This window comes from Astatotilapia calliptera, chromosome 22 (assembly GCF_964374335.1).
Source record: "Astatotilapia calliptera chromosome 22, fAstCal68.1, whole genome shotgun sequence".
Taxonomy (NCBI): domain Eukaryota; kingdom Metazoa; phylum Chordata; class Actinopteri; order Cichliformes; family Cichlidae; genus Astatotilapia; species Astatotilapia calliptera.
The window spans coordinates 20,613,230-20,637,547 of NC_137442.1; the positions used below are offsets into that span (position 1 = coordinate 20,613,230).

Consider the following 24,318-nt stretch of genomic DNA (forward strand, 5'->3'; position numbering starts at 1 on the left):
TTTGAAACAACTTTATTGAACAGGAAGTCAGCTCAAGGAAAGGAAGCGAGCGAAAGAAAGAGAGACATATCGGCACACGGCTTATGGTGTCCTGTCGGAAAATTTACTGTCTACATCTTTGGTTTACGGTTGTATCGCCGGTATGTACTTAAAGTTAAATTACAACTTGTTTTTGTACATTATGTTGCCGCTAGCGCAGTATTTGACCGTAAAGCTAATCTCGGTGCTAAGCTAGCTATCCGCGATGTCGGAGGTCGTCTGAGATGGCCTCAGTAGTTGTTTAAAAGTTTATATAATTAGACGTATGCTGTGTATTAGTACTGCGGTGTATAAATGTATGTTATGCTACGCTTATGTATGTCTTGACTGTATTTTTTGTCTTGTTTTTAGTTTTACCCTTTTGAATGTCAGTAAACCTGTTGACAACGCCCATCGGTCTTCAGAGTGGTGATATGAGAAAGGTGTTCACGCCCTTGCATCAGACATGCACCCGTAACGGCACAGTAAAACGGCGACATCCGCACGAACAAAGATAACGCAGTCATCGCACACTAGAGTGAAGCTGACCACTACTACGCCTGGGAGCAACACGGCATACAGCAGTGAGCCAGCAGTCGTCTAATCAACTCCAACATGTCCAGCAAGGCGTCATCCCTCAAGACCCGGTCCGAAGCTTCGTGTGCCTCCTCTACAGGTTCTGCAGCAGCCAAAGCCAGAGCAAAAGCTGAGGCAGCCAAGGCACGGCTCAGCTTCGCAGCTAAAGAAATGGATTTGAAGGTAGAAAAAGCACAAATAGAAGTAGCAAAAGCTAAAGTCGAGGCATCCATCGAATATTTACAGCATGAAAAAGATGTAGCTTCAGCCATTGCTGAAGCAGAGTCATTAGAAGCAGCTGCTGCCACACAGACAGAAACGCGCAGCAACATCTGTCCCTCAGTAACAGCAGAACGAACTAAACAGTATGTCATTGGCCAATCTACATTTGTGAGAAAAGAAAATGATGCTGCTCTTCAACAATCACAAAATGAAAATGTAACACAAAGTAAATCAGAGCTCACCTGTGATCAGCCACCAAGCCCTAAAAAGGAAAATGACCCACAAAAAATTCCAATTGGTCTAACAGATGATCCTGACTGTTGCCAAAAAACTCCAGTCATTTCCCCTTCTCCCCATGCTAATAAAAATTACAGTACCAATTGGTCAAATCAGGTGTCAGCATCTAGCTTCCATGATGCTAGGCCTTTATACAAAGAGCCTAGAGAATCAAATGTGAGTGACTTCATCAGATACTTTGCTCGTCGTGAAATAGTGGCAACAGGGCTGCTCCAGTTTAATGACAAGCCCCAAAACTTCAGAGCTTGGAAACACTCATTTGAAAATGCTATAAGCGGGTTAGATCTAACGGCAAGTGAAGAAATGGACTTGATGTTAAAATGGCTTGGCAAGGAATCGGCTGAACATGCAGAACAACTCAGAGCCATACACATCAACAACCCAGTCAATGGCCTCAACATGATATGGGACAGACTTGAACAATGTTATGGCTCAGCTGAAGTGATCGAGGATGCACTGTTTAAAAGAATTGATGCATTCCCAAAAATCTCATCCAAAGACTTTGCAAAACTGAGAAAATTTAGTGACCTGCTCATGGAAGTGCAGTGCGCTAAAGCTGAAGGAGACCTCCCTGGTCTCGCATTCCTAGATACAGCAAGAGGAGTAAATCCAATCATCCAAAAACTTCCCTTCTACCTGCAAGAAAGGTGGATTACGGTAGGAGCCAACTACAAATGCACAAAATGTGTCTCCTTCCCACCATTTAGTGTTCTAGTAGACTTTGTTGCACAAGAAGCTGATGCTAGAAACGACCCCAGCTTTAACCTCACACCATCACCTGATGCACCCAGACCAGACAAACTATCTTGGAGGGCAAACAGACAAAAAGAGATTTCTGTGCACAAAACTGATGTCATCTCTCGCACTAGTTCAGACACACAGAGGTTCCCAAACAAAACTGTACATGGTGAAAAGATTTGTCCAATTCACAAGAAAGCCCATCCTCTCGCAGTGTGCAGAGCATTTCGCATGAAAACACTGTTAGATAGGAAAACGTTCTTAAAAGAAAATGACTTTTGCTTCAGGTGCTGTGCTTCATCTTCACACATAGCAAAGAACTGTAAAGCCAAGGTACAGTGTTCCGAGTGCAACGATGAGAAGCACTGCACGGCTCTCCACCCAGGACCAGCTCCCTGGCTAAAAGAAACCGAACCAGCAGCAGAGCATGGCGGGGAGCCTGACACCACTGAATCAGAGGAGATCACTTCTAAATGCACTCAGGTTTGTGGTGTGAATGAAGCAGGCACTTCATGTTCTAAAATCTGTCTCGTGAATGTCTACCCAGCAGGCCACCCACATCAAGCAGTAAGGCTTTATGCCATCCATGATGAACAAAGTAACAGATCACTAGTACGTCCGGAGTTCTTCGAGTTGTTTAATGACTGCGGCCCTAGTTCCCCTTACTCGCTTAAGACGTGCAGGTACCAAAGAGACAATGGGTAGAAGAGCTACAGGTTATGTAGTGGCAGCTTTAGATGGTTCAGTCCACATCTCACTGCCTAGCCTAATTGAGTGCAAAAATATCCCAAATGACAGAGACGAGATCCCCACACCCAGTGCAGCTAGACACCACAGCCATCTAAAGTCAGTGGCTCACCTCATTCCTGCCTTGGACTCTAACGCCCCCATACTAATGCTTCTTGGACGGGATGTCATTAGAGCTCACAAAGTCCGCAAACAGATAAGTGGCCCTAACAACGCACCCTATGCTCAAAAATTGGACCTAGGATGGGTCATAGTAGGAAACGTGTGTTTAGGTGACGTCCACAGAACTCCTGCAGTAAGGACTCTGTTCACAAATGCAACTGAAAGGGGACGTCCCACAGCATTCGAGCCATGTCCTAATGTTTTCAACATAAAAGAGAAACATTGTGGGATACAAGTTCCACTCAACTTCAGCTCCCAGCTGGCAGACAGTGCTTGTGAACCTGATCATTTAGGATGTAATGTGTTCAAACAAACCAGAAATGACAACTACATCTCACCTTCCATCCAGGACAATGCCTTCTTAAAAATAATGGAGGAAGGACTAACAAAAGACACAGATAACAGTTGGACAGCTCCTTTACCATTTAAAAATCCACGCCGAAAGCTCCCTAACAACAGACCACAGGCCCTGAATCGCCTAATGTCTCTTCTTCGCACCTTTGAAAAGAAGAAAGAGATGAAGGAACATTTCATCACCTTCATGGACAAAATATTCCAAAACAAACATGCAGAGATCGCCCCTACACTAAAAGAGGATGAGGAATGTTGGTATCTGCCATTATTCGGTGTCTACCATCCCCGTAAACCCACGCAGATCAGGGTCGTCTTCGACAGCAGCGCCAAGTATGAAGGCGTATCCCTGAATGACGTTCTGTTAACAGGACCAGATTTTAATAACTCATTGCTTGGGGTCCTAATACGCTTCAGAAAAGAAGCCGTTGCCTTCACAGCAGACATCGAACAGATGTTTTACTGTTTCAACGTGCGAGAGCAAGACAGGAACTACTTACGCTTCTTGTGGTTCCGTGACAACGACATTTCCAAAGAAGTTGTGGAGTACAGAATGACGGTCCACGTCTTTGGGAACAGCCCATCGCCAGCAGTAGCCATATATGGCCTGCACCAGTCTGTCCAACGCGTTGAACCGGACTGCGATGCAGATGTGAAGCAGTTTGTCATGCGTGACTTCTACGTTGATGACGGACTCAAATCTCTACCTACTGTTGAAAAAGCCATATCTCTACTCCAAAGAACCCGAGACGCACTTGCAAACTCAAACTTAAGACTGCATAAAATAGCAGCAAACAGGAAGGAAGTACTAGAGGCATTCCCGACTCAAGATTGGATTATTGTAACGGTCTTTTTACGTGTCTTAACAAATCAGCTCTGGATCGCCTTCAGTCTGTACAGAATGCAGCGGCAAGACTTTTAACTGGTACAAACAAGAGGTCACACATTACTCCAGTTCTGGCTTCTCTTCATTGGTTGCCTGTAAATTTTAGGGTTCATTTTAAAATTTTAGTTGTAACTTTTAGAGCTCTGCATGGTGAAGCTCCCCAGTATATCTCTGACCTGTTGAAACCTCATGCTTCATCCCGAGCACTTAGGTCTTCAAGTCAGAGGCTACTGGTGGTCCCACGTACTAGATTTAAAACACGTGGGGATCGAGCTTTTCAGGCACTGGCACCTAGGCTGTGGAACTCTCTGCCGTTGTCTTTACGCTGTCTAGACTCTACTGACTCCTTTAAAAAGCAGCTGAAGACATTTTTATACAAACGGGCTTTTAATTAATTTAATTAATTTTTACTTGTATGTCTGATCTTACTGTAAAGCACTTTGTGATTTTTATCTGTGAAATGTGCTATATAAATAAATTTTACTTACTTACTTACTTACTTACTAAGATCATGCCAAAAATCTAAAAAACCTGGACTTCGAAAGTGATTCGGTGCCCATGCAGCGTAGCCTAGGTCTCCTCTGGGACCTAAGTAAAGACCGCTTCACCTTTGAAGTATCTGATGAGTCAAAACCCTTTACCAGACGAGGTGTTCTATCAACAATAAACAGTCTCTATGATCCGCTGGGTTTTGTAGCACCAGTCACCATACAGGGGAAGTCGATTCTACGCGAACTTACAGCTGAAAATGGGGACTGGGATGCTCCACTCCCTCCCGAAATGGAAGAGTCTTGGACACAGTGGAAAGACTCACTCAAAGACTTGCCTAACATGACCATTCCCAGAGCATACACAGACATTTCCCCTTCAACAGCCGTGAAAAAAAGAGTTGTGTGTTTTTTCAGACGCATCTACCAAAGCCATAGCTGCAGTGGCCTATTTAAAAGTGACAGATGCAGAAGGACACAGTCAAGTAGGCTTTGTAATGGGTAAGGCTAAGCTAGCACCACGCCCAGATCAGACTATTCCAAGATTAGAGCTTAGTGCTGCCGTTTTAGCGGTTGAGCTCGCAGCTCTTATCTCAGATGAACTTGACTGTAAACTAGATCACACTACTTTCTACACAGACAGTAAAGTAGTCCTAGGTTACATCTACAACGAGTCTAGAAGATTTTATGTCTATGTCAGTAATCGTGTGACTAGAATCCGCAGATCTTCTCAGCCATGCCAGTGGCACTATGTAGCTAGCAGTCAGAACCCTGCAGATCACGCCACTCGTTCTGTTCCTAGGGATGGGTATCGAAAACCGGTTCTTGTTGAGAACCGGTTCCCACTGTTTCAATTCCTTGGAATCGTTTGCCATTTTTGCAAACGATTCCCTTATCGATTCCAGTCGCCCCGAATGACGTCACCACGTTGCGGAGCGTCATTTACCTGGCAGGAAACATGGCGCCTAAGCGGCTCAAACGCTCAAAAGATTGGTTATACTTTATGAGAACCGATGACAACAGGGCAACTTGCAAAGTAGATATTTCATTTAAGGGAGGAAACACTACGAATATGCAAAAGCATTTGCTCACAAAACACGCGATGACACGCGTTTTTAATTCCGCTCCGGACTCGTGACTCTCAACCCAGCAGCAGCGCTAACGTTTGCACGTCCTCTCCCGTTAATGCGGCAGGTAAATAATCAACTAACAGTGCATATTATGTTAGCGCGATCTGCCTTATTACAAGACCTGCCATTACTGTACATGTAGGTGACCATGATGAGAGAGACAGACAGAGTCTGGCTCAGATGCTGGCAGTTCTCGCTGCAGTCTACCGGTAGCGTCTCCTTTCAGGCCAGGATAGACTAATGTCACCGAGCAGTGTCTAAGTTTGTGGTAAAAGGCTTGCACCCATTTGCTACAGCAGATGCCCCCGATTTTTGGTAAGTGAATGTGTTTAATTGTGGGCAGGGACATTACTGGATATTCTTGTGTAATTGCCACAGAACAATTTATGTTATACTTTGTTATTGCTACAGAAGAATGTTGCAGCTTTAAGGCAGGGATGACTCCTGGAGTTGCTTTCTCACTGCATATGCTTTATTTCACAATCAGATCGATTCGATAACAAAAACATACAGCAGCTCCTCTCCTACTCCTAGCCCTTCGCTGCGGTGGAAAAAAGAACGACTTCAATCCCCTTCAAGGAACATACGTACAAAATAGTTTTCCTGATACACCAATGGGGCGTTCAATGCCATCTTGTAAATATGAGTACTCTGGCAGAGTAACAGTTCAAATGAAAAATACACCAGAACAAACAAGCAAACAAAAAAAGAAGTGTGGGGTACCTTTGAACCAATGAACAAAGTATAACAATTTATACTTTTTAACATAACCCGACCCCGTCAATATGTGATATGTCTCACAAGAATATTTATTTTATTATTTTACATTTACAATTTTTTTTCCTGGGGACCCTGTGACACCCCATTGAAGAGCCGTAGGCTGGATCTCTCAAGCTCTCACTGTTGGGTTTGTAAGGCCATGTTACTCCTAAATTTCTATCTTGTTCAAAGAGAAGATAAAACAAAGCTCTGAGCTAATCGACCTTAGTGTTCTCCTTTTTTTAAAAAAAAAAAAGAATCGATAAGAGAATCGATAAAGAATCGAATCGTTAAACAGAATCGAAAATGGAATCGGAATCGTTAAAATCTTATCAATACCCATCCCTATCTGTTCCTGCATTCCAGCTGCCGCTTAGTAACTGGCTCACCGGCCCTGACCTTTTACATCAGATTCAGAATTCTCCAAATGACTCCTATGACCTTGTAGAACCCAACATGGACGCAGATGTAAGACCTCAGGTAACCGCACTCAAAACAACAGCCTCAACTAAAGAACTGGGCTCAGACAGATTCACCAAGTTTTCTACCTGGAAATCCCTCACACGTGCTCTTTCTAGACTAATACATGTCATCCACAACTTCAAATCACCACCAGGCAAAGCCAATCACTGTAATGGCTGGCATTACTGTGAAACGGGACTTACTGTGGATGAGTTAAAGCAAGCTCAGAACCTTGTCATTCGAGCAGTACAGCAGGACGTGTATGCTGAAGAAATCAAGTGTGTGCAAAAACATGGAAAACTACCCAAAACCAGTCATCTCAAAACCTTAGACCCCTATCTGGACAAAGAAGGACTCCTTAGAGTAGGTGGTCGCATCAGAGACTCAAACATTAGCCAAGGTGAGAAAAACCCTCTCATAGTTCCTGGCCACCACCATGTTGCAGCGCTTCTCATAAAGCACTACCACGAGCAGACCCAGCATCAAGGTCGCCTTTTCACAGAAGGAGCCGTTCGCTCCGCAGGATGGTGGATAGTGGGCAGTAAAAGAAAAGTGAGCACAATCATCTATCATTGTGTTACCTGCAAAAGACTTCGTGCTCCTTTGAGCACACAGAAAATGTCAAACCTCCCTCCAGACCGTCTCACAACGGATCCCCCGTTCACGAATGTGGGCTTAGATGTGTTTGGTCCGTGGTTTGTGTCTTCACGACGTACAAGAGGAAGCGTCAACCAGAATAAAAGAGGTGGCTGCTATCATAAACTGTAGACCCCTCGTCTCGGTTTCATCAGACCCAAGTGACCCCTTTATCTTGACTCCAGCTGTTCTCCTGACTCAAAAGGTAGCACCCCTTCAGGCTCCAGCTGAAAAATTCACAGCATCAGACCTCTACAAACATCAGTGGCGCCAGGTTCAGCACCTGTCGAACATCTTCTGGGACAAATGGAGGAAAGAGTTTCTCCCTACCCTACAGCCACGCCGCAAATGGCAGTCTAGCCAGCCTAATGTGAGCTTAGGAAATGTTGTGGTACTCAAAGACAGTCGAGTGCCAAGAAATGAGTGGCCTCTTGGTCTCATAACTAAGGTGTTCCCAAGTAAAGATGGTAAAATACGTACTGTGGAAATTAAGGTAGTTAAATCAGATGGTACAAAGGTGTTGACCAGACCTATCTCAGAGATCGTACCCTTGGTGCCTTCTTAACGTGTTGTTTTCTTCAACGTTTAATCGTGGCGTTTATTCACGCCAGGCGGGGAGTGTTCTGTATCACTAAAATATTATTCCCAGTACGTTGTTAGTTATGTGTTTTTAGCGCCCTCTGTGGTCGTTTCAAGTAATGCACCGTAGAAATGGTTTGTTTTGAAACAACTTTATTGAACAGGAAGTCAGCTCAAGGAAAGGAAGCGAGCGAAAGAAAGAGAGACATATCGGCACACGGCTTATGGTGTCCTGTCGGAAAATTTACTGTCTACATCTTTGGTTTACGGTTGTATCGCCGGTATGTACTTAGTTAAATTACAACTTGTTTTTGTACATTATGTTGCCGCTAGCGCAGTATTTGACCGTAAAGCTAATCTCGGTGCTAAGCTAGCTATCCGCGATGTCGGAGGTCGTCTGAGATGGCCTCAGTAGTTGTATAAAAGTTTATATAATTAGACGTATGCTGTGTATTAGTACTGCGGTGTATAAGTGTATGTTATGCTACGCTTATGTATGTCTTGACTGTATTTTTTGTCTTGTTTTTAGTTTTACCCTTTTGAATGTCAGTAAACCTGTTGACAACGCCCATCGGTCTTCAGAGTGGTGATATGAGAAAGGTGTTCACGCCCTTGCATCAGACATGCACCCGTAACGGCACAAATGCATTATGCTGGGCTGGTATTGGGCAGGCTGAGGTGTTCATGGGCACTCAAACTGTGACGTGAAAAGATGATAAATAAATGACTGCATGACACAGCTGGGAAGAAGACGCTATGATTTTTTTTTATTGGTGAAGCTGGACAAAAGTATACAAAGGAATGGGAAAAAAATCATAAAACAAATCAAAACATTTTCACCTCACCATCGTAACATCATACTGGTCTATATTCACTGACACTCAGTCACATAGGCAGTATAGGAGAATGGAATAGATGAAAAACACATTTTCATTATTTAAAAAACAATCGATAAGATGATTTGAGATTAGCTTGAAATCATTAATGATTTCCCTATTTCTACAATAGGGATTAGGCCTTTTCAACACATGATGACCTCAGTGAAAAGTTTGCTTAGCTGGTCTGTGGAGATGACTGGTGACTCTTTCTCCAGTGGGCCTGAAATTAGTGCAAGTCTTTGTGTTAGAACAACATATTATAGTCATCTCACTAAGTTTCTCCCTAAGTCAGGGGTGTCAAACTCCAGGCCTCGAGGGCCGGTGTCCTGCAGGTTTTAGATCTCACCCTGGGTCAACACACCTGAATCAAATGATTAGTTCATTACCAGGCATCTGGAGAACTTCGAGACATGTTGTGGAGGTAATTTAGCCATTTAAAACAGCTGTGTTGGATCAAGGACACATCTAAAACTTACAGGACTCCGGCCCTCAAGGCCAGGAGTTCGACACCTGCGCCCTAAGTTTTCTATTTGGCCACTAAGGGGCCGCAGAAACAAGCTGTGATTTCTGGTCCTTGGGCTGCTACATGCTTCACTATGCTTGCAGGCTAGTAGCTGAATTAGCTTATCTGCTGTGTGTTTTGGGAAGCCAGCATACTTTGGATTTATAGGAATCTTTCAAGGCTGCAGAACGATGCAGAAATACTACGCAGAGCTGAAAGATCCAAATTTGGTAATAATACTCTATGACCTCATCAGGACAAGAAACAGCTGGTTAGAGCAGGTTCATCATGTCACAGTAGTCTGTCAACATAAATGATCAAACCCACAACTATCAGTATATTTAGCTGTTGTTCAATCCTGGTTGGTGATCAGATGTGCACGCCATCATTTGATATAACACCAGTAAACAAAGAGAGTCTAAAATGTAGCCTTGAAATTTGATCTGAACAGTGAGTGAAATTATCCCAGGATGTTCTCCACATGTGAAGGTGGTTAGAGTGTGGCGTTTCCTACCTTCTTCTAATTGTCGTCTTCCTCTGAAGATGGGATGAAGGACGCAGGTCCTGAAGGTAGTGCTGGCTTGCGGAGGAAAGGATATGTGAGTTTTTCCCTCACACAGTGCTGGTAGGTTCGGTCACAGTCAAATCCAATTGGACAGCAGTGGTAGCCATCCAGACAACATTTGCCCTGCAAGAAACACTTTTAGTCTCTCAAAAGAATAATTATCATAGCTGCAAACTTGTTTAATGGCAGTGGAAGCTAAAAGGAATTTTATTACAATCATGTGTCTTATTGCACAAGAATATTTAGGCTGACTCACAGGAGAGTAGGGACAACAGAACCAGCCTCCTTGTGGGTGTCTGCAGCAAGTAGTGCCATCAGGACAGTAGGTGTAACTGTCACAGTGGACCATTGATTTCTTTATTTGATCTGGGACGTGGCTCTCTTTAAGCTCCTGGAGTGGAGTTCCAGGCAGTTCAGGGGTGTTTGGTTGCTCCGCAGCCTCCTTCTTCACCATGGGTATGGTCAGCCACGGCTGGTCTAATTTCTCACAATTCATGGTAACCAGGTTACAGCGATATCCTGAAGGGCAGCAGTGGAGCAGGTCGGCGCAGCACATGGCCTGCAAAGTAAGACCAGCAGAACTTTTAACAACCAACAATCAAGTTACTGCACTGGTGGAAAGTTTCTGACTTTTATGTGCATGAGGACAGCAGCCAAAGCTGATTTTAGCCTTGCAGCAGGTGGCGTTGTTTGGGGAAGTACTCACATCAGGACATGCGATAGAGCATGAAGCAAATCCCCACAGAAACACACCGAATGACAAACACAGAGTGATCGTCAACATCTGGAAGACAGTAGCAAAATGACTGTAGATTTTGTCTCTTTGGAGTATCAAGGTCAGACTTTGTAACTTTAATGTAACACTAACACAAAAGCATAATTCACCGTAGAAGAAGTAAACTTTTTTGTAACCTTTACCTTTAGATAGTGAAGAAATTCAACAGCTTCCTGTGATGCCTTTCACTATTTCCCTTCTGTGGTATCAAACACTGCTCTTTATATTAGAGGTCAGACACTCCCACTGCACAAAAATGAAAGTTTCACTTCACGTGACACCCCTGTGTCCTGTGACTGAGACACTGAAGTACTTATTCAACTTATTTATGCAAGTAAAAGTGAAAAAGTATACACTTGTAAATGTACTTAAAGTATAAAAGTAAAAAATAAATAATAAGAAGAAGAGTTTATTTTTAGACTTTCAAAACACTCAAAGACACCTCGCACTCAATTAAAATTGCTTGTAAAATAATAACAAAATAAAAGTAAGAAGTAGCCCTTCTGCAAGTTATCTTGTTCTAACTGCACTCTCACTTACAATATTAATTGTTTCACGTGTTAAAAAATGTGCCCATATTAGCAAAGTGTAAGATGTTTCTCATCCGCTCTCTCCACACACACACACACACACACACACACATATATATATATATAAACAAAATATAGTTTTTGTTAGCTACTTTTAGTTACTTCCAGTTCTAGCGAACTATACTAACCCTCGCTCACGACCACGATACAAAACATTGTAACTTGTGCTTCAGTTCTCCTTTCATGAGGCTTCTCTTTGTGTTATAAGTTGTTGCATTTCATTAAATCCTGATCCACAGTTTCTGTTCAGGTGCTCGCAAACTACTGCCAACACATAACTGAGTACACACAGACCTATAGAGAGAAACGTGCCTCGAAAGTGTTACGAGACTGGTGCGGTATTTATGCACAATTTTTCAAGTTCAGCTTCACGAATCAGATAGTTTACTCCTTGAAAAAACGTACAAATGTCTAAAACAGGTAAAATCACTCTCACTTCCTCACTTTTTTTGTTTGTTTGTTTTGCTTTCAAAAGTCAGTGCACATCTGCAGATAGAGGGATCACCGTGGTTGTGCATCACTCTCAGTCGCCCTCTGGAGTGAGTGTATGCCAACTAATCTCTGTATATTTTAAATATAGATATAATCCATGTAATGTGGAATAAGACGTTGATGCTAATCTTACCATTCTCTGGTAATAGCAGGCTAACACTAATGTTAGCTAATGACTAATCCTGAATAATTCACTAAGTCGTAGCAGTTTATTTAAACCATATATTCCCTTACTGGATGTTATTTGTATCCCTACTGTGTAATGCCTTTAGTTGTTAAATCTATGTTTTCTGTTGGAGAGGTGTCTTATTCTGTTTTTTTAAGATAAACGAAATGCCTACTTTAAAAACATACATTAAAAGGAGGAGGAAGAGGAAGCTCAGATGTCCCGGTTTTACACTGGGACATGAAGGCAGCCTACGTTTGTGGATCTGTGCAAAGCTGGCAGTCTGAAATTCTCAAAACCAGATGTGGCGATCCGTGCGCACATATTTAAGGTTTTGTAAGGCAGCCAGATGAATGTGAGACATTTAGATGTACAGAAAGTTTTTGGAAGAGAAAATCCTCAGATTTCTGAAGCTAAACTCTAATTGCTTTGTAAATGTGTGTGCACTGGATTTGGACCATCTATTTTTTTGTGCAATTTTATGCAAATCATTTGGTTGGATTTTCATGCCTGGCTTCAATCGAGTGGGATTCAAATTACCCCATTTACCTTAAATATGATATTGTTTGGTGTGTTTCTGAAGGAAAAGAAAGCCAATTATGGTGTTAATGTTTTATTAATCTTGTGTAAGCAATATATACACAAATGTCATTATTTTAAGAGCAAACCAACCCTACTTCATTTAACTTAACTAAGTTTAACTTATATTAAAACTGTGTCTACAGCCAAGCACTGTTTTAATGTCTTTATATTTTAATCCAAGCTCATAATAAAAATCTATGACTCTCTCACACAAAAAAAATGCACACAAATCACTGCACACTGGAAATCTTAGTTTACACTTTGTAAGACCTTTCTCTCCATATAGACCCAGTCTTTACTGGTTATTGCCACACTTCTTCCTTTTGACATGTGTTTGAGTGTTGGCTGTAAAATGGAGCCTGTCTTTGTTTCACTTCCCTTTTTTTTTTTTTTACCATAACTTTACCATTCCTCCTCCAACACTATTGTGTTACTGTCTTTCCTCATCTAACGGTGTTGCACCATCAGCTTCTTCTTGATTTCTCCATAATTCTAAATCTGCTGCCACCTGCAGAAACCCGGCTGTGGTGCCTGATTTGCAGCAAACTCAGCATGTCTGCTGCTATATCCAGTTGGTCAGATAGGAGACAAACAAAGTAAAAGAAAGAATAAAACACACAAAAATAAATACTTTTTTTTAAAAAAAGCTTTCACCTTCCAGTCGTCCACTTCTTTATGTGGCAGTGTGACCTTGCAACCGGTCACACCAACACACCAACATTTTGCGGCATGAAAACTCACATTTCTATCATTTTTATTTGGAAATGTTCTCATGTTTTAAACTTTCAATACAAAAATTTGACTTGAAAACAGCAGAAAAGCCTTTGATTTTTCAGTTTATGAAAAGAATCCAGACATTAGACATTTTCAACATGACCGCAGTGGAAATAAATGGTTGCAGGAAATCTTGTGAAGCTAATTTGTGAAGTTAAATGGTGAGAAGAAAAAAAAACAGAAGTTAAATGGTGACTGTCCAGTGACACAGAAGTATCAATTTAAACACAAAACAGCCAACAGATACTTAAAGTAATCTTACGTGGATATAACATCAATTACCCACTTGCTGTCTTCTTGTGAAGCTGATCGGCTTCTATCTCAGATGAGGCAGTGTGTCTAACAATTTTCAGCAAAATCTTGACAAATCTTGAAGTAAAATAGTTTAAAAAATTTTAAAAATTAAAAAAAGAAAAATATATATATATTCAGCATTATTTGTGCAGCCCCGAGAAATCTCAAGAGTAAGAATTTCTGCATTTCAAGGAGGAGGCCTCGCAGGTGTATCCATACTCACAGCAGTGCAGACCATCTGCACAACACTGGCCCTGAAATCAGTCAAAAGTGTTTGTGTTAGAACAAAACACCAACCTTATTCCAGCAAGAGGTGATGGCATTTCTGGGATTTATGTACAATCCTTACCAGTGGGTAGGGACAGCAGTTCCACTGGCCTGAGGATGCCTGGCAGCAAGACATCCCCCCCTGGCAGTAATGTAGGGAATCACAACGAATGACTTGAGCCTCAGGGGAGCCGACGTGTGTTAGAGCTGGTTCTGGTATCTGCAAAACGGGAAGGACAAGCTAACTATTAGCCTGTTCCTCTTATCCAAAAATGAGTCCATCCATCAATTCTCTTAAATGGGGGATAAAGTCTATCTGAGCTGTCACTCAATGTACACTTTGTATGTAGGGATGGGAATTGATACAAATTTATTATACATCGTAGCATATCAAAGACATTACATTTGCGAAAACTGACTGCATGCTGTGGGTCAAATGTTTGCAGGTGCTTGCAAAGTTGCTTCAGCAGCACGATGCAGTTGTTTCTGTCCTGTATGCACTTTGCACCTTACCATTGCAATCTTGTCCTTTTAAGCAATAAAAATCAAAGTAATATCCACGTCCAAGACTGTGCCACTGTTGTCCTCCTCTGACAAGAGGAACCGATAAACAGAGTGTGCAAGCAGACTAACAACTCCAAGGAACTGAACTTTTTCTGTGTGTATGTGAGCGTGTGTGTGATTTTATCTAAAAGTCCTTAAAAAAACTGGTTTCTTTTTGTATTTAATTAATCAAGTTAAACCAGGATTTTTTTTTTACTTTACTTGGCCATCTAAGGAGCAGCAGTATTTCTGAAACCCACGAGGAAAACTACACAGAGCTAAAGGATGCAAAGTTGCAAAAATCAGCAGCTGTCCAGGTATGCTCTCATCGTGGTGAGAAACAGCTGATGCACGTGCACTTCTTTTCTTGTCACATATAAAATGATTACAGCAGTCTTGCAATATAAGTGAGCAAACCCACAGCTGTCATCACATTCATGTGACTGGTGAACTCATGTGATCCTGCGTTATTGCTTTATTTATTAACTCCTTGATTCTTTGTGTAACATCGCTTCTTTTCAACAAAGTGAGGAGTTAAAGCGACAGGCAGCCTTTAAATGTTGTAAGCGCAGTGTGTCCTACCTCGTTCATGCTCTCTTTGTCCTCTGACATAGGGATGACAAAGGCAGGTACTGAAGGCAGCGCTGGCTTATAGAGGAAAGGGTATGTGAGTTTCTGTGCAGCGTCCTTCTTCACCATGGGAATGCTCAGCCACGGCTGGTCCAGTTTCTCACACAGCTGTGTCACCAGGTTACAGCGATACCCTGACGGACAGCAGTGGGCCATGTCTGCGCAGCACACTGCCTGCAGAGTGAATAAGACTTATTTCCAATCTGACTTCCAAAACCAACAACAAGCAAAACAATAAATAAAAAAACAAAACAAAGCAACAACACTAATGGAAAGTTATATTTGTGTGAATATAGACTTACTTTTGGATACTGACAGCAGCCATATCCATACTCAGTCTTGCAGCAGGTAGAGATGTCTGAGCAAGTACTCCCATCAGGACACGTGATAGAGCAAGAAGCAAATCCCCACACAAACACCCCGACTGACAACCACAGAGTGAGCCTCGACATCTGGAGGGAAGAGCATCACAGTGACTTTTTCCTTTTCCCTTTAATTCTTTTCAACTGACATCAAGGTGATATTAAAAAGTAGATAAAGTGCATATTTCTTCGCAGCTTACAAGTCAGACTTTTTGATCATATGTACTCCTGTACCTACAGTTTCACGTTCGCTTCTTTGAAAACTTCTTGCTCTCAAATTAAACTTACAAAAGAGGATATTAAACCAATAAATTGCCCATAAAAGATTTTAAAATCAAATCTTTGAGTCACAAACCTTCAGATAGGGAAGAGATTCAACAGTTTCCTGTCATATATTTCGCACTTCCACTTCGCACTGAAACTTGCATGGCTTTTTATAGTGCAGGTAAGACCCGCCCACTGAGGAGCAGCTGAGAGCTTGACTTCACATCACAGCACTTCTGTCCTGTGACAGTCATATAGCAGTTTTTAAGGTTTCTGGAACTACTGTAGCTCACGCCCACAGATAAAGCTTCTATTTTTAAAGGGAAATGCATTGTTTACTGGGAAACTTAAAGATTAAACAAGGCTTTATGAGCACACATTAACCTTTCATACCTCGCACTGTTTTGATCACAAGACCTGCCTGTGAAGTCTCACTGAGACACAGTGCTGTCACTGTGATGAGTGGGTAAATGTTCTCAAACTTTTATTTGGCCTTTACGCTCACAGTTGGTGAAAGCTTTATTTTTTTTATTATTATTGAAATCACCTAAACTACGAAATGCCAGCACGTCTTTGCTCAAAGGAAACCAATACCCCCACCCCCACCCCCACATTAATTCTCAGTTCCCACTTTTATACGTTAGGGAAATTACTGCATGCCAATCCATGGCTAAACGTGTTCTACTCTGCATTTTTCTATCCAGGTATGCTTTTACTGCACTGGCAGCGCATTTGGGATCATTGTCATGATAAAAAATGAAGCTGTTGCCAACCAGATGATTTCCAGATGGTATTTGCATGGTGGTCCAAACTCTGAAAGAACTTTGTTTTCATAATGCCATCAATTTTGACAATATATCTCAGCCACTTGCTAAAATGGCCCCAACCGTGACAGAGCCTCCAGCGATCACTCTCCTGCATTTATAGATGGCAATTTGAAGCTAAATTTTCAAAGTTCATAAGACCTGTTGCCACTGATTTTCTGTCCTGTTCTTGTGTAACTTGACATTCCCCAGCCTTTTCTCCTTGTTTCCTTTACTTAGGAATGGCCTTTTAACAGCCACCGTCTCTCTGAGACCATTTCTGATGATCTACCTGCTGTTCACTGAAGCTGAAGGGCCCGATGCACCTCCTAGGTCTTTTCCCCCCCTTTCTTAAGGATATGACTTTCAGATGGTGTTCATCTCCTGTGGAACCACTTTGTTGGTATAAAAAAAAGAATTTTATTTCTGTCAGTGTTATCTTTGCCATTTTTCATAGACTGAAGCCTAGATACAATTTAAAACTGGTTCTTTGCCAAGTTGTGTGTAGACACAAATAGGTTCATCCCTCAGGTTGTAAGGTGCTGTTTTTATGCTTGAATCATTCACAGGTCAGAGTTAAGTGGCTTAACAAACAAAAAAAAATCCTCTAAAAATGTCAGGTAGAAGCACTGGGCTGAAAGTGAGTGAAAGCCTTTCAGAAAGCCTGCAGAACTGTTGCTTGAGACCACTTGAAAAAATACGAGTCTGGCTCCTTAGAGACAAAATATGGAAAAATGAAGCTCATAACACTTTCCACAATGGTGTCACACTTTCGGCTCCTGTGGTTTCATCGGTGAGGCATCTCATTCATTTCGAGGTATGACAGATTCAAACACAAAGTCAGACTCATGGTTCAGTAACAGGCATTTAAAGTCTTAGTGAGGCTTACATATTTGTGTTTCTTTTTCCGGTTTCAGAAACAGAATGGAGAACTGGGTCCAGCAACCTGGAGACCTGCAAACAACACTTTCTGGCCTCAGTGTTGTAACTACATAACAGCAGCAAAGGTTAAAACAATACTTTATTATTGAACTCCATTGTTTGTACAACTACACTGCAGTGTAACAACTCATCTAACAAAAACAATTATCCCTTGTATTACTGTATGACTGTGCAGCTCATTTCTTACAACAATGGCCAACTTCAATATGAAGCTGGCGAGACATCTGGTCATCACGTCTACATGCATCACGCAGGCACTAGCATCAACAGCCTCGTGTAGCAATGAAAGATGTCAGGTATGAAGCACAGAGGCTAACTCCTAGAGGGCTAGCGTTCTGAAGGCGGTGGGGAGTGCCAGGCACACTCAAATCTCCAGAAAGAGATGGGGGGGGGGGGGGGGGGTCAGTCCTGTCTTTGAGTGAACTTCAGACCAATAATGCAGAAAAATCATGGTGGTAAAACAAAACAAAAAAGATATGCACTATTTGTTTCCACTTAGAGGGACCAGCACTTTCTTCCCAATTTTCACTTCACACATAGAAGCCGAGCATTTAGGCCTGCTGCTTCCCCTGTATAGGTGGAAATCCCCAAAAATTGGATGCGAGTAGTTTTTGGTAGTCAAAGGCAAACATGACTCTACTTTTGAGCTGTCAGAAAAATGGAAGACGTGTTTTCAGTCGAGGTCCGAGTCCGACTGAGACGCCGTCTTCTTTTTCTTTTTTCTGCCATGTTTTTTGTGCTTCCTTTTCCTCTTCTTCTTGGATTTATCCTGGAAAAAAAAAAACTTCTGCATTTTAGCGACTGATTCGTCTTTTGAACGATGTACAAAGATCTACTGCTCCGCCCACAAAATCTTGTTTGCGGACTGTCTTGAAATAGGAAATGAAGTAAAATGTCTCACTGTGAATTTCTCCTTTTCCTCGCTGCTTCTCTTTTTTTTCTTGGCTTCAACCTGCAGGAGTAGAAAGTTGAAAGGTGACGAAGAATTTAAAAAAAGAAAGGAAAAACAATTCCCCTAATATTTCACAATAGTGGAAATTTTGCAACAGCTGTAACAGCTGTGTGGTCAATCCAGGATTAAAGATGTTGTCAAACATAAGTCTTCATGACTCCTTTATCTCTCTTCTGAATTATTAAATACAATACATGCAGTACAGATCACTGGTTAGTTAAAGATGGGCATGTGACCCAGTTTGAGATTATGATTTATTTATTTATTTTATTTATTGCATCTTGTGTTTTGTAATTTGAATATATTTATTTACTTATTTAAATTCTTAAGGCTGTTTTACTCCTATGTTCAGCAGTTGCTATTTTTAAAAGTGCTTTATAAATGAAGCTGGCTTGGCTAAGAACACCATTTAATCGGATAAAGAAACTTGACACAAAGATTGACTTCCCCCTACAGTAAAGAGACACGAGAGCTTGAACATCTGGTTGCATAAACATTTTAGGAAAAATGAAACCGATTTGACTTTTGTTCTGTATCGCTACTGTATCCAAGTACGAGGTTTAAAGAGGGACACCAGCGAACGGCCTCAATCTGACAGGGCTGAAATGTAAAAGGCTCCATTGAATAACATGAAAAATGGTTCAGTTTGACTGCTTGAATGATTAAAGTAACTAAGGCTTTGTCCAGATAACTATCAGAATGAAAAGGTAACAATTCAAGACATAAATCAAAGTGGTTCGTATTTCTATCCGATGTCTACATGTGCATCTCAGGGTGAATGCTTAAATAAGAAAATAACATCTAAATAAATAGTGCTCAAAAAGTCAGCAGACAGAAGCAAACATGTGATTTATTCAAGTATTTTGGTTGGAGGCTTCTTTTATGTGCAAAACAGGAGGATCACTAATGAGTAACCGACCCCTTTGTGATTACAACAGAAGCCCTCTGAAAAACTCAGGTGACATCTGGACCAGAGCCACTACAGGTTTGTATTTGCCAATTAGCTTTTTATTTTTATAAGATTATTTCTGTTAGTTTCAATTTTTCCCCTAAGACATCTAGTTTTCTGATTTTATTTTACCAAAACATTTTTTCTGATCTAATTTTAAGTTCAGTTTTAATCAGCTATAAAAAGCCTTGGTCTGCACAAACAATCCGTTCGTGTGCAAACAGCAGTGAAGACAGACTGCCATAAATATCTGACCTGAGAATAAGATCGACTCAGCTCTGACCAAAAAAAAAAAAATTATCAGGGGAGCAATTACAGTGAGGAGCTATTACATTTAAAAGCCGAGAGGACCAAATAAGCAAAAGAGGAACAAAGGATGAACAAAGAGTAACGCTCAACTACTTCAAGTCTATTTGTTAAGTGAGGCGATGGATACATTAGCAATAAAAAAATAATGACTGCAGAAATGTGTGATAGAGACAGAAATAATACTTACTGCCTCATCATCATCAGAGTCAGCAGACGACTCTGATGATGAGCCTTTATAACTTCTCTCAGCCTTCCTCTTTCCTCTACGGCTCTTTTCATCCTGATGGACACAAGATTTATTTATTTAAGTTGTTTCGGGAGGAAAAAAGCCAGAGGAATGCATTTTAAATCAAGTGTCACCATCAAAATGACAGATAAGTGAATAACGGAATAAAAGTAAATTACCTTATCTCTGTCACCTTCTTCCTTTATTCTTTTCCTTTTCTTCTTGGAAAAAGAAAAAAAGGACAAAAAATTACCACCACAGTCCATTTCTATAAAACTGCAATGAATCGACTACAACTACATGCAGCATTAGAAAGAAAAACCTTGCTTTCAGCATCTGACTCATCCTCTGAGCTGTCCGATGCTCTTCTGGATGACGACTTCTTTCTCTTCCGCTTCTTCTTTACAGTCTTCTTTTCATCCTGCACGTGCAAACAAAAACTGCAATCAGGGTTTTACTGTATGTGAAGTAAAGCAGGAATCCTTCTAAGATCCATTAAAGTCTTTATAAATCTGATCTCTCTATAATGTACAGTTTTTTTCTTGTTTTTTTTTTTTTTTTTTTTTTTACTTTTGGGGGCTTTTTACCTTTCTATTAAGGTGAGAGAAGGCAGGGAAAAGACATACAGCATATGAAGTCAACAGCCTTGTGGCACACGGGTTGACTGCTCAAGCCAAAAAACTTGCATCGCGAGTTAGTTTTGATAGTAAACTGTCATCCAGCAGACTCCAGAAATGTCCCAACCCAAACCCGTTTAATGCTACATGCCGTGCAGCTGTATTGTGTTACACTAGATTAGGTTCAAATAAAGCACATGAGATTAGGGCTGCACAATTAATCATTAGAAAATCGCGATCTCAATTCATACTTATGTGCGATCTCATTTCCAAATGACAACGGTTTAAAAAATAAAAAAAAAAATTTAAAAAAGGAAGAAGAAAAAAAAAAAAGATGACAATTGTACCGCATTTTGATCCGGGACATAATCTGCATGAAAACAAGCGCTTACTCTTCCTGCTCAACAAATGACAAGGGCGGAGCCTTATACCACGTGATACAGAAGCCAGCTGGCAGGGAAAAAACAACGGAGAGCATGTGAGAGATGATGAAGCTGCAAAGGCCAAGAAAGTGACAGGAGAAAATCCGTCCCGGTCAACCACCCCAAACAACAATAACAGGAAGCTTATACAGCGCTTCCCTATACCTGTCGAACTCCCGCAGGCACAAAGAAATTACGGAGGCTATTACTTATCACCTGGCTAAATATATGGCTCCCATCAACACTGAGCAAAACAAGGGATTTAGGAAAATGATCAACACCCTAGACAAACGCTACACAGTGCCGTCACGTAACTACTTTTCAAATGTTGCACTACCTGCTCTATACACACAGTGTCGAGCAACGGTGGAGGCGGAATTACAAGCAGTACAACATTTTGCAGCAACGACAAAATGTGAGACATTTGTTGTTTTTATGTTCAGTCTCAACTGTTACGAAGTTGATGTGCAGTTAATAAGTGCAATAAATATTTATATTGGAAAAGAAAATCGTGAGAGAATCGTGATCTAAGCAAAAATAAATAAATCGTGATTCTCATTTTATGCAAAATCGTGCAGCCCTACATGAGATGTAAAATGAATCGTAAAAGGACCTTACCTCGTCATCTGACTCTGAGGAGGAGCTGCTGGAGGAATCAGAACTCGATGAGGAGGAGGAAGATGAAGAATGCTTGACCAAAACACAGTGGAAGCAGGGTTCATTAGATATGAGGTTATTCGATTGTTTGAAAAAACAAACTGCATTTACAGGCTTGAATAAGAGACGAGTTTAGAAAACATGCACTCTGTGTGTATGTATCAGTAACACGGCACAGCTGTTAATCAAAATACTGGAGGTCTCTCCTCACCCTGCTGGATTTCTTCTTCTCCTTCTTCTTTTTCTAAACACAAATGCCAAGCAAACGAAGCACAGAGAAACAAAAAGTGAGTAAAGGTGAGAAATAAAAATAATACTTCATGAATCTGATACAGGATTCATATCATACCTCTTTTTTGTCTTTCTTCTCCTCCTTGTCCTTTTCACTTCCGCCTAACATTTTCTCTCTGTTTTTGGCGAGTTCTTTCCTCCATCTCTTAAAAAGCAAGAAACAATGTTACCAAAATAGTATGTGGTGTTTATCCGGTAACTGTTTCAATAAGGTGCAATATTCTCATCTAATATGAATTACAATGTGGCTACAGTGAGAAACAGTGATGACGCTTCAGATGCTGTACACAATAAAATAAATTTAAAAAAACCTCTCAAGCTCTCACAGTACGGGCATGTTTCCATTGCAAACACAGATTTCCCCATAGAAGGTCAAATATGTGCTCCGAGTCCATTGTATCAAACATTCTCACACTTGTACATAAACAGCCAATTAATAATAACCAACTAACCAAACAAACACATCTTTGGACTGTGGGAGGAAGCCAGAGTACCAGGAGGCACAGAAAGGCTCCAGCTGAACAGGATGTTTGAACAAGTGCACCCCTGTGCCACCCACAAATTAAATAACTTTAAGATTTCATTTGTCTTTTTAACTTATAGACAAGTAAGGCCGCCATGGAGTATTAAAAGTAAGCTAACTCCAGAGGAAAACTGTTGATTAACAGCCCAGTTCATGCCTGTTCAAATACTCTGTATATAATGCAAACGTACCTCGTTCATTTTGTCCTCAAAGTCAGCCAGGGCTCGAGAGCCCTTTTTCTTCTTCTCCAGCTGTTCCTTTAGCTCCTCCCTGATAAACACAATAAATAATTTTTTAAAAACGGATTTAATTCCAAAAGTGTCACCTTTTGGGAAAGACTGAATTATTCTAGTTAAAGGTGAGGTTAGTATTCTTATTTAGGAATCACTAATAGCTTTATTTACTTAATACTGTTCATACGCTTTAGAGTTTTGAATTTATTATAACCCCTTAACAAAGATTGTGCTGCCAGATATGTGCACCTTGACTCCTTTGGCTCTTTAATAGTACACCAAAAATGTTCTTGTGGTGATGATAAAGTGAGGACACCACTTTACACCACTAAGCTGCAAATCTGCCCTTTACTTACCATGTTGGTCGAGGTCTGCTTAAATAATCCTGAATGGTTGGCCCAGAGCCCTGTACCGGCCCCCTGGCTCGTGCAGCAGCAATGGGGTTAATGTAAGCCTGAAACACAGACAAAAGCATTCATTTCCATCCTTCTAATAGAGGGACACTTAAAATATGGCATAATGCATTGCAATTCACCAGTACTACATGCTGGATCGCTAAAATAGCTGTGAAACAGGGCAAACAGAGCCTGGGCATGGGGTTTACAGCAGGACTCTGCTACTGTGTAAGATTTATGTGTACCTGGAGCCTCCCCGAGGCTATAATATCATTGGCTAACATTAAAGGGGGAGACACTTGGAAAACGCTCAAAAGTAACACCAACATTAACATTAGCAGGCACAGCGCATTTAAACAACATTTAAAACAGGGACTGGAGTACACAAATTACAGTAGTAATCAGTAAACAAGTAGTTGCTGTATTTTCTGCCAATCAACGACGGTCAAGGCAGTTCGCCTAAAAACCTGAACTACTCCCAAATTTAGGATTACCTTCTGATGCACTAAGCTAACGTTAGCTTTGCGTCGATCAAGCTGTTTGAAAGCCTAAAGATTAAAGAAACCAATCTACACTGTTGCATTTCCAAGCTAAGTGTGTATATGCGCGGCTAAACTAACCACCGTACACAGCAGGCCTAGCATCACAATACCTAGTGGACACGTACGTAAGCTAACCAATGCTAACTGCAGCGCTAGCCCGTTTATTTTTATCTTGTTTACTAAATGTCACGCGGTATATATGCAAATAATTTTAATCAAATTATGCGGCACCACTCACCACTCGATTGTCTCTCTTGCCCATGTCGAGTCAGCAATGGGGAACAATATCCAAAAGAAAGAACAACCATTTGTGTCACCTTGCTAACATTTACGTAGCCACTTCGAGTTGATAAAAGCTCGACTGATTCTTCTTCTTCGGCTGCACAATAGGCGGCTGCCGTCGCAAATACTACACTACTGCCCCCTTCTGGAAAAGAGTAGGATTTTGTGTCAGAATCCAAGTAGTGTTGTGCGACATTGCGAAATAAGCCAGAAATTAATGCTATTACTAATACTTTTATTTTACTTCTTCTTCTGGCCGCTCCGTTTAGAGGTCACCATAGCTGATCCTCTTTCCCCCATCTCACCCTATCGCAAGCATCCTCCTCTGTCACACCAACTCTCTGCATGTCTTCCTTTTTTCTTCTTGCCTTGCAGCTCCATCTTCAACATCCTTTGTCCACTATATCCACTATGCCTCTACTGTACAGGTCCAAACCATC

General features: G+C 41.2%; 3 protein-coding genes and 2 long non-coding RNA genes across 6 annotated transcripts; 2 read left to right on the plus strand and 3 right to left on the minus strand.

The window, feature by feature from the left end:
* On the plus strand, positions 1 to 430 carry LOC145423540 (uncharacterized). Its single transcript, XR_013904592.1, has 2 exons — positions 1 to 140; positions 391 to 430. It is a non-coding gene; the product is annotated as an uncharacterized LOC145423540 (long non-coding RNA).
* Positions 431 to 8,156: 7,726 nt separating this feature from the next.
* On the plus strand, positions 8,157 to 8,790 carry LOC113014218 (uncharacterized). The gene is made up of 2 exons (XR_013904591.1): positions 8,157 to 8,332; positions 8,581 to 8,790. It is a non-coding gene; the product is annotated as an uncharacterized LOC113014218 (long non-coding RNA).
* A 2-nt stretch (positions 8,791 to 8,792) lies between these two features.
* LOC113014223 (progranulin-like) lies at positions 8,793 to 11,041 on the minus strand. Its single transcript, XM_026155612.2, has 5 exons — positions 10,915 to 11,041; positions 10,703 to 10,780; positions 10,253 to 10,555; positions 9,946 to 10,119; positions 8,793 to 9,149 (listed from the first exon to the last, which is right to left on the minus strand). Exons 2-4 carry the CDS (start codon positions 10,778 to 10,780, stop codon positions 9,952 to 9,954), a joined length of 549 nt encoding a protein of 182 aa, XP_026011397.2. The 5' UTR covers positions 10,915 to 11,041; the 3' UTR covers positions 8,793 to 9,149; positions 9,946 to 9,951.
* Positions 11,042 to 13,338: 2,297 nt separating this feature from the next.
* LOC113014222 (progranulin-like) lies at positions 13,339 to 15,977 on the minus strand. The gene is made up of 5 exons (XM_026155611.2): positions 15,827 to 15,977; positions 15,412 to 15,561; positions 15,062 to 15,283; positions 14,019 to 14,156; positions 13,339 to 13,923 (listed from the first exon to the last, which is right to left on the minus strand). Exons 2-5 carry the CDS (start codon positions 15,559 to 15,561, stop codon positions 13,834 to 13,836), a joined length of 600 nt encoding a protein of 199 aa, XP_026011396.2. The 5' UTR covers positions 15,827 to 15,977; the 3' UTR covers positions 13,339 to 13,833.
* A 1,564-nt stretch (positions 15,978 to 17,541) lies between these two features.
* On the minus strand, positions 17,542 to 23,994 carry fam133b (family with sequence similarity 133 member B). 2 transcript variants are annotated; one of them, XM_026155613.2, is made up of 11 exons: positions 23,835 to 23,994; positions 23,016 to 23,113; positions 22,618 to 22,696; positions 21,962 to 22,048; positions 21,824 to 21,856; positions 21,574 to 21,645; positions 20,239 to 20,337; positions 20,096 to 20,134; positions 19,878 to 19,970; positions 18,382 to 18,432; positions 17,542 to 18,249 (listed from the first exon to the last, which is right to left on the minus strand). In XM_026155613.2, the coding sequence occupies exons 1-11, from the start codon at positions 23,856 to 23,858 to the stop codon at positions 18,154 to 18,156; spliced, it is 771 nt and encodes a 256-aa protein (XP_026011398.1). In that variant the 5' UTR covers positions 23,859 to 23,994; the 3' UTR covers positions 17,542 to 18,153. The 2 variants fall into 2 exon arrangements, with proteins under 2 accessions (XP_026011398.1, XP_080152296.1); XM_080296170.1 differs by having other exon boundaries at positions 20,096 to 20,137.
* Positions 23,995 to 24,318: the final 324 nt, after the last annotated feature.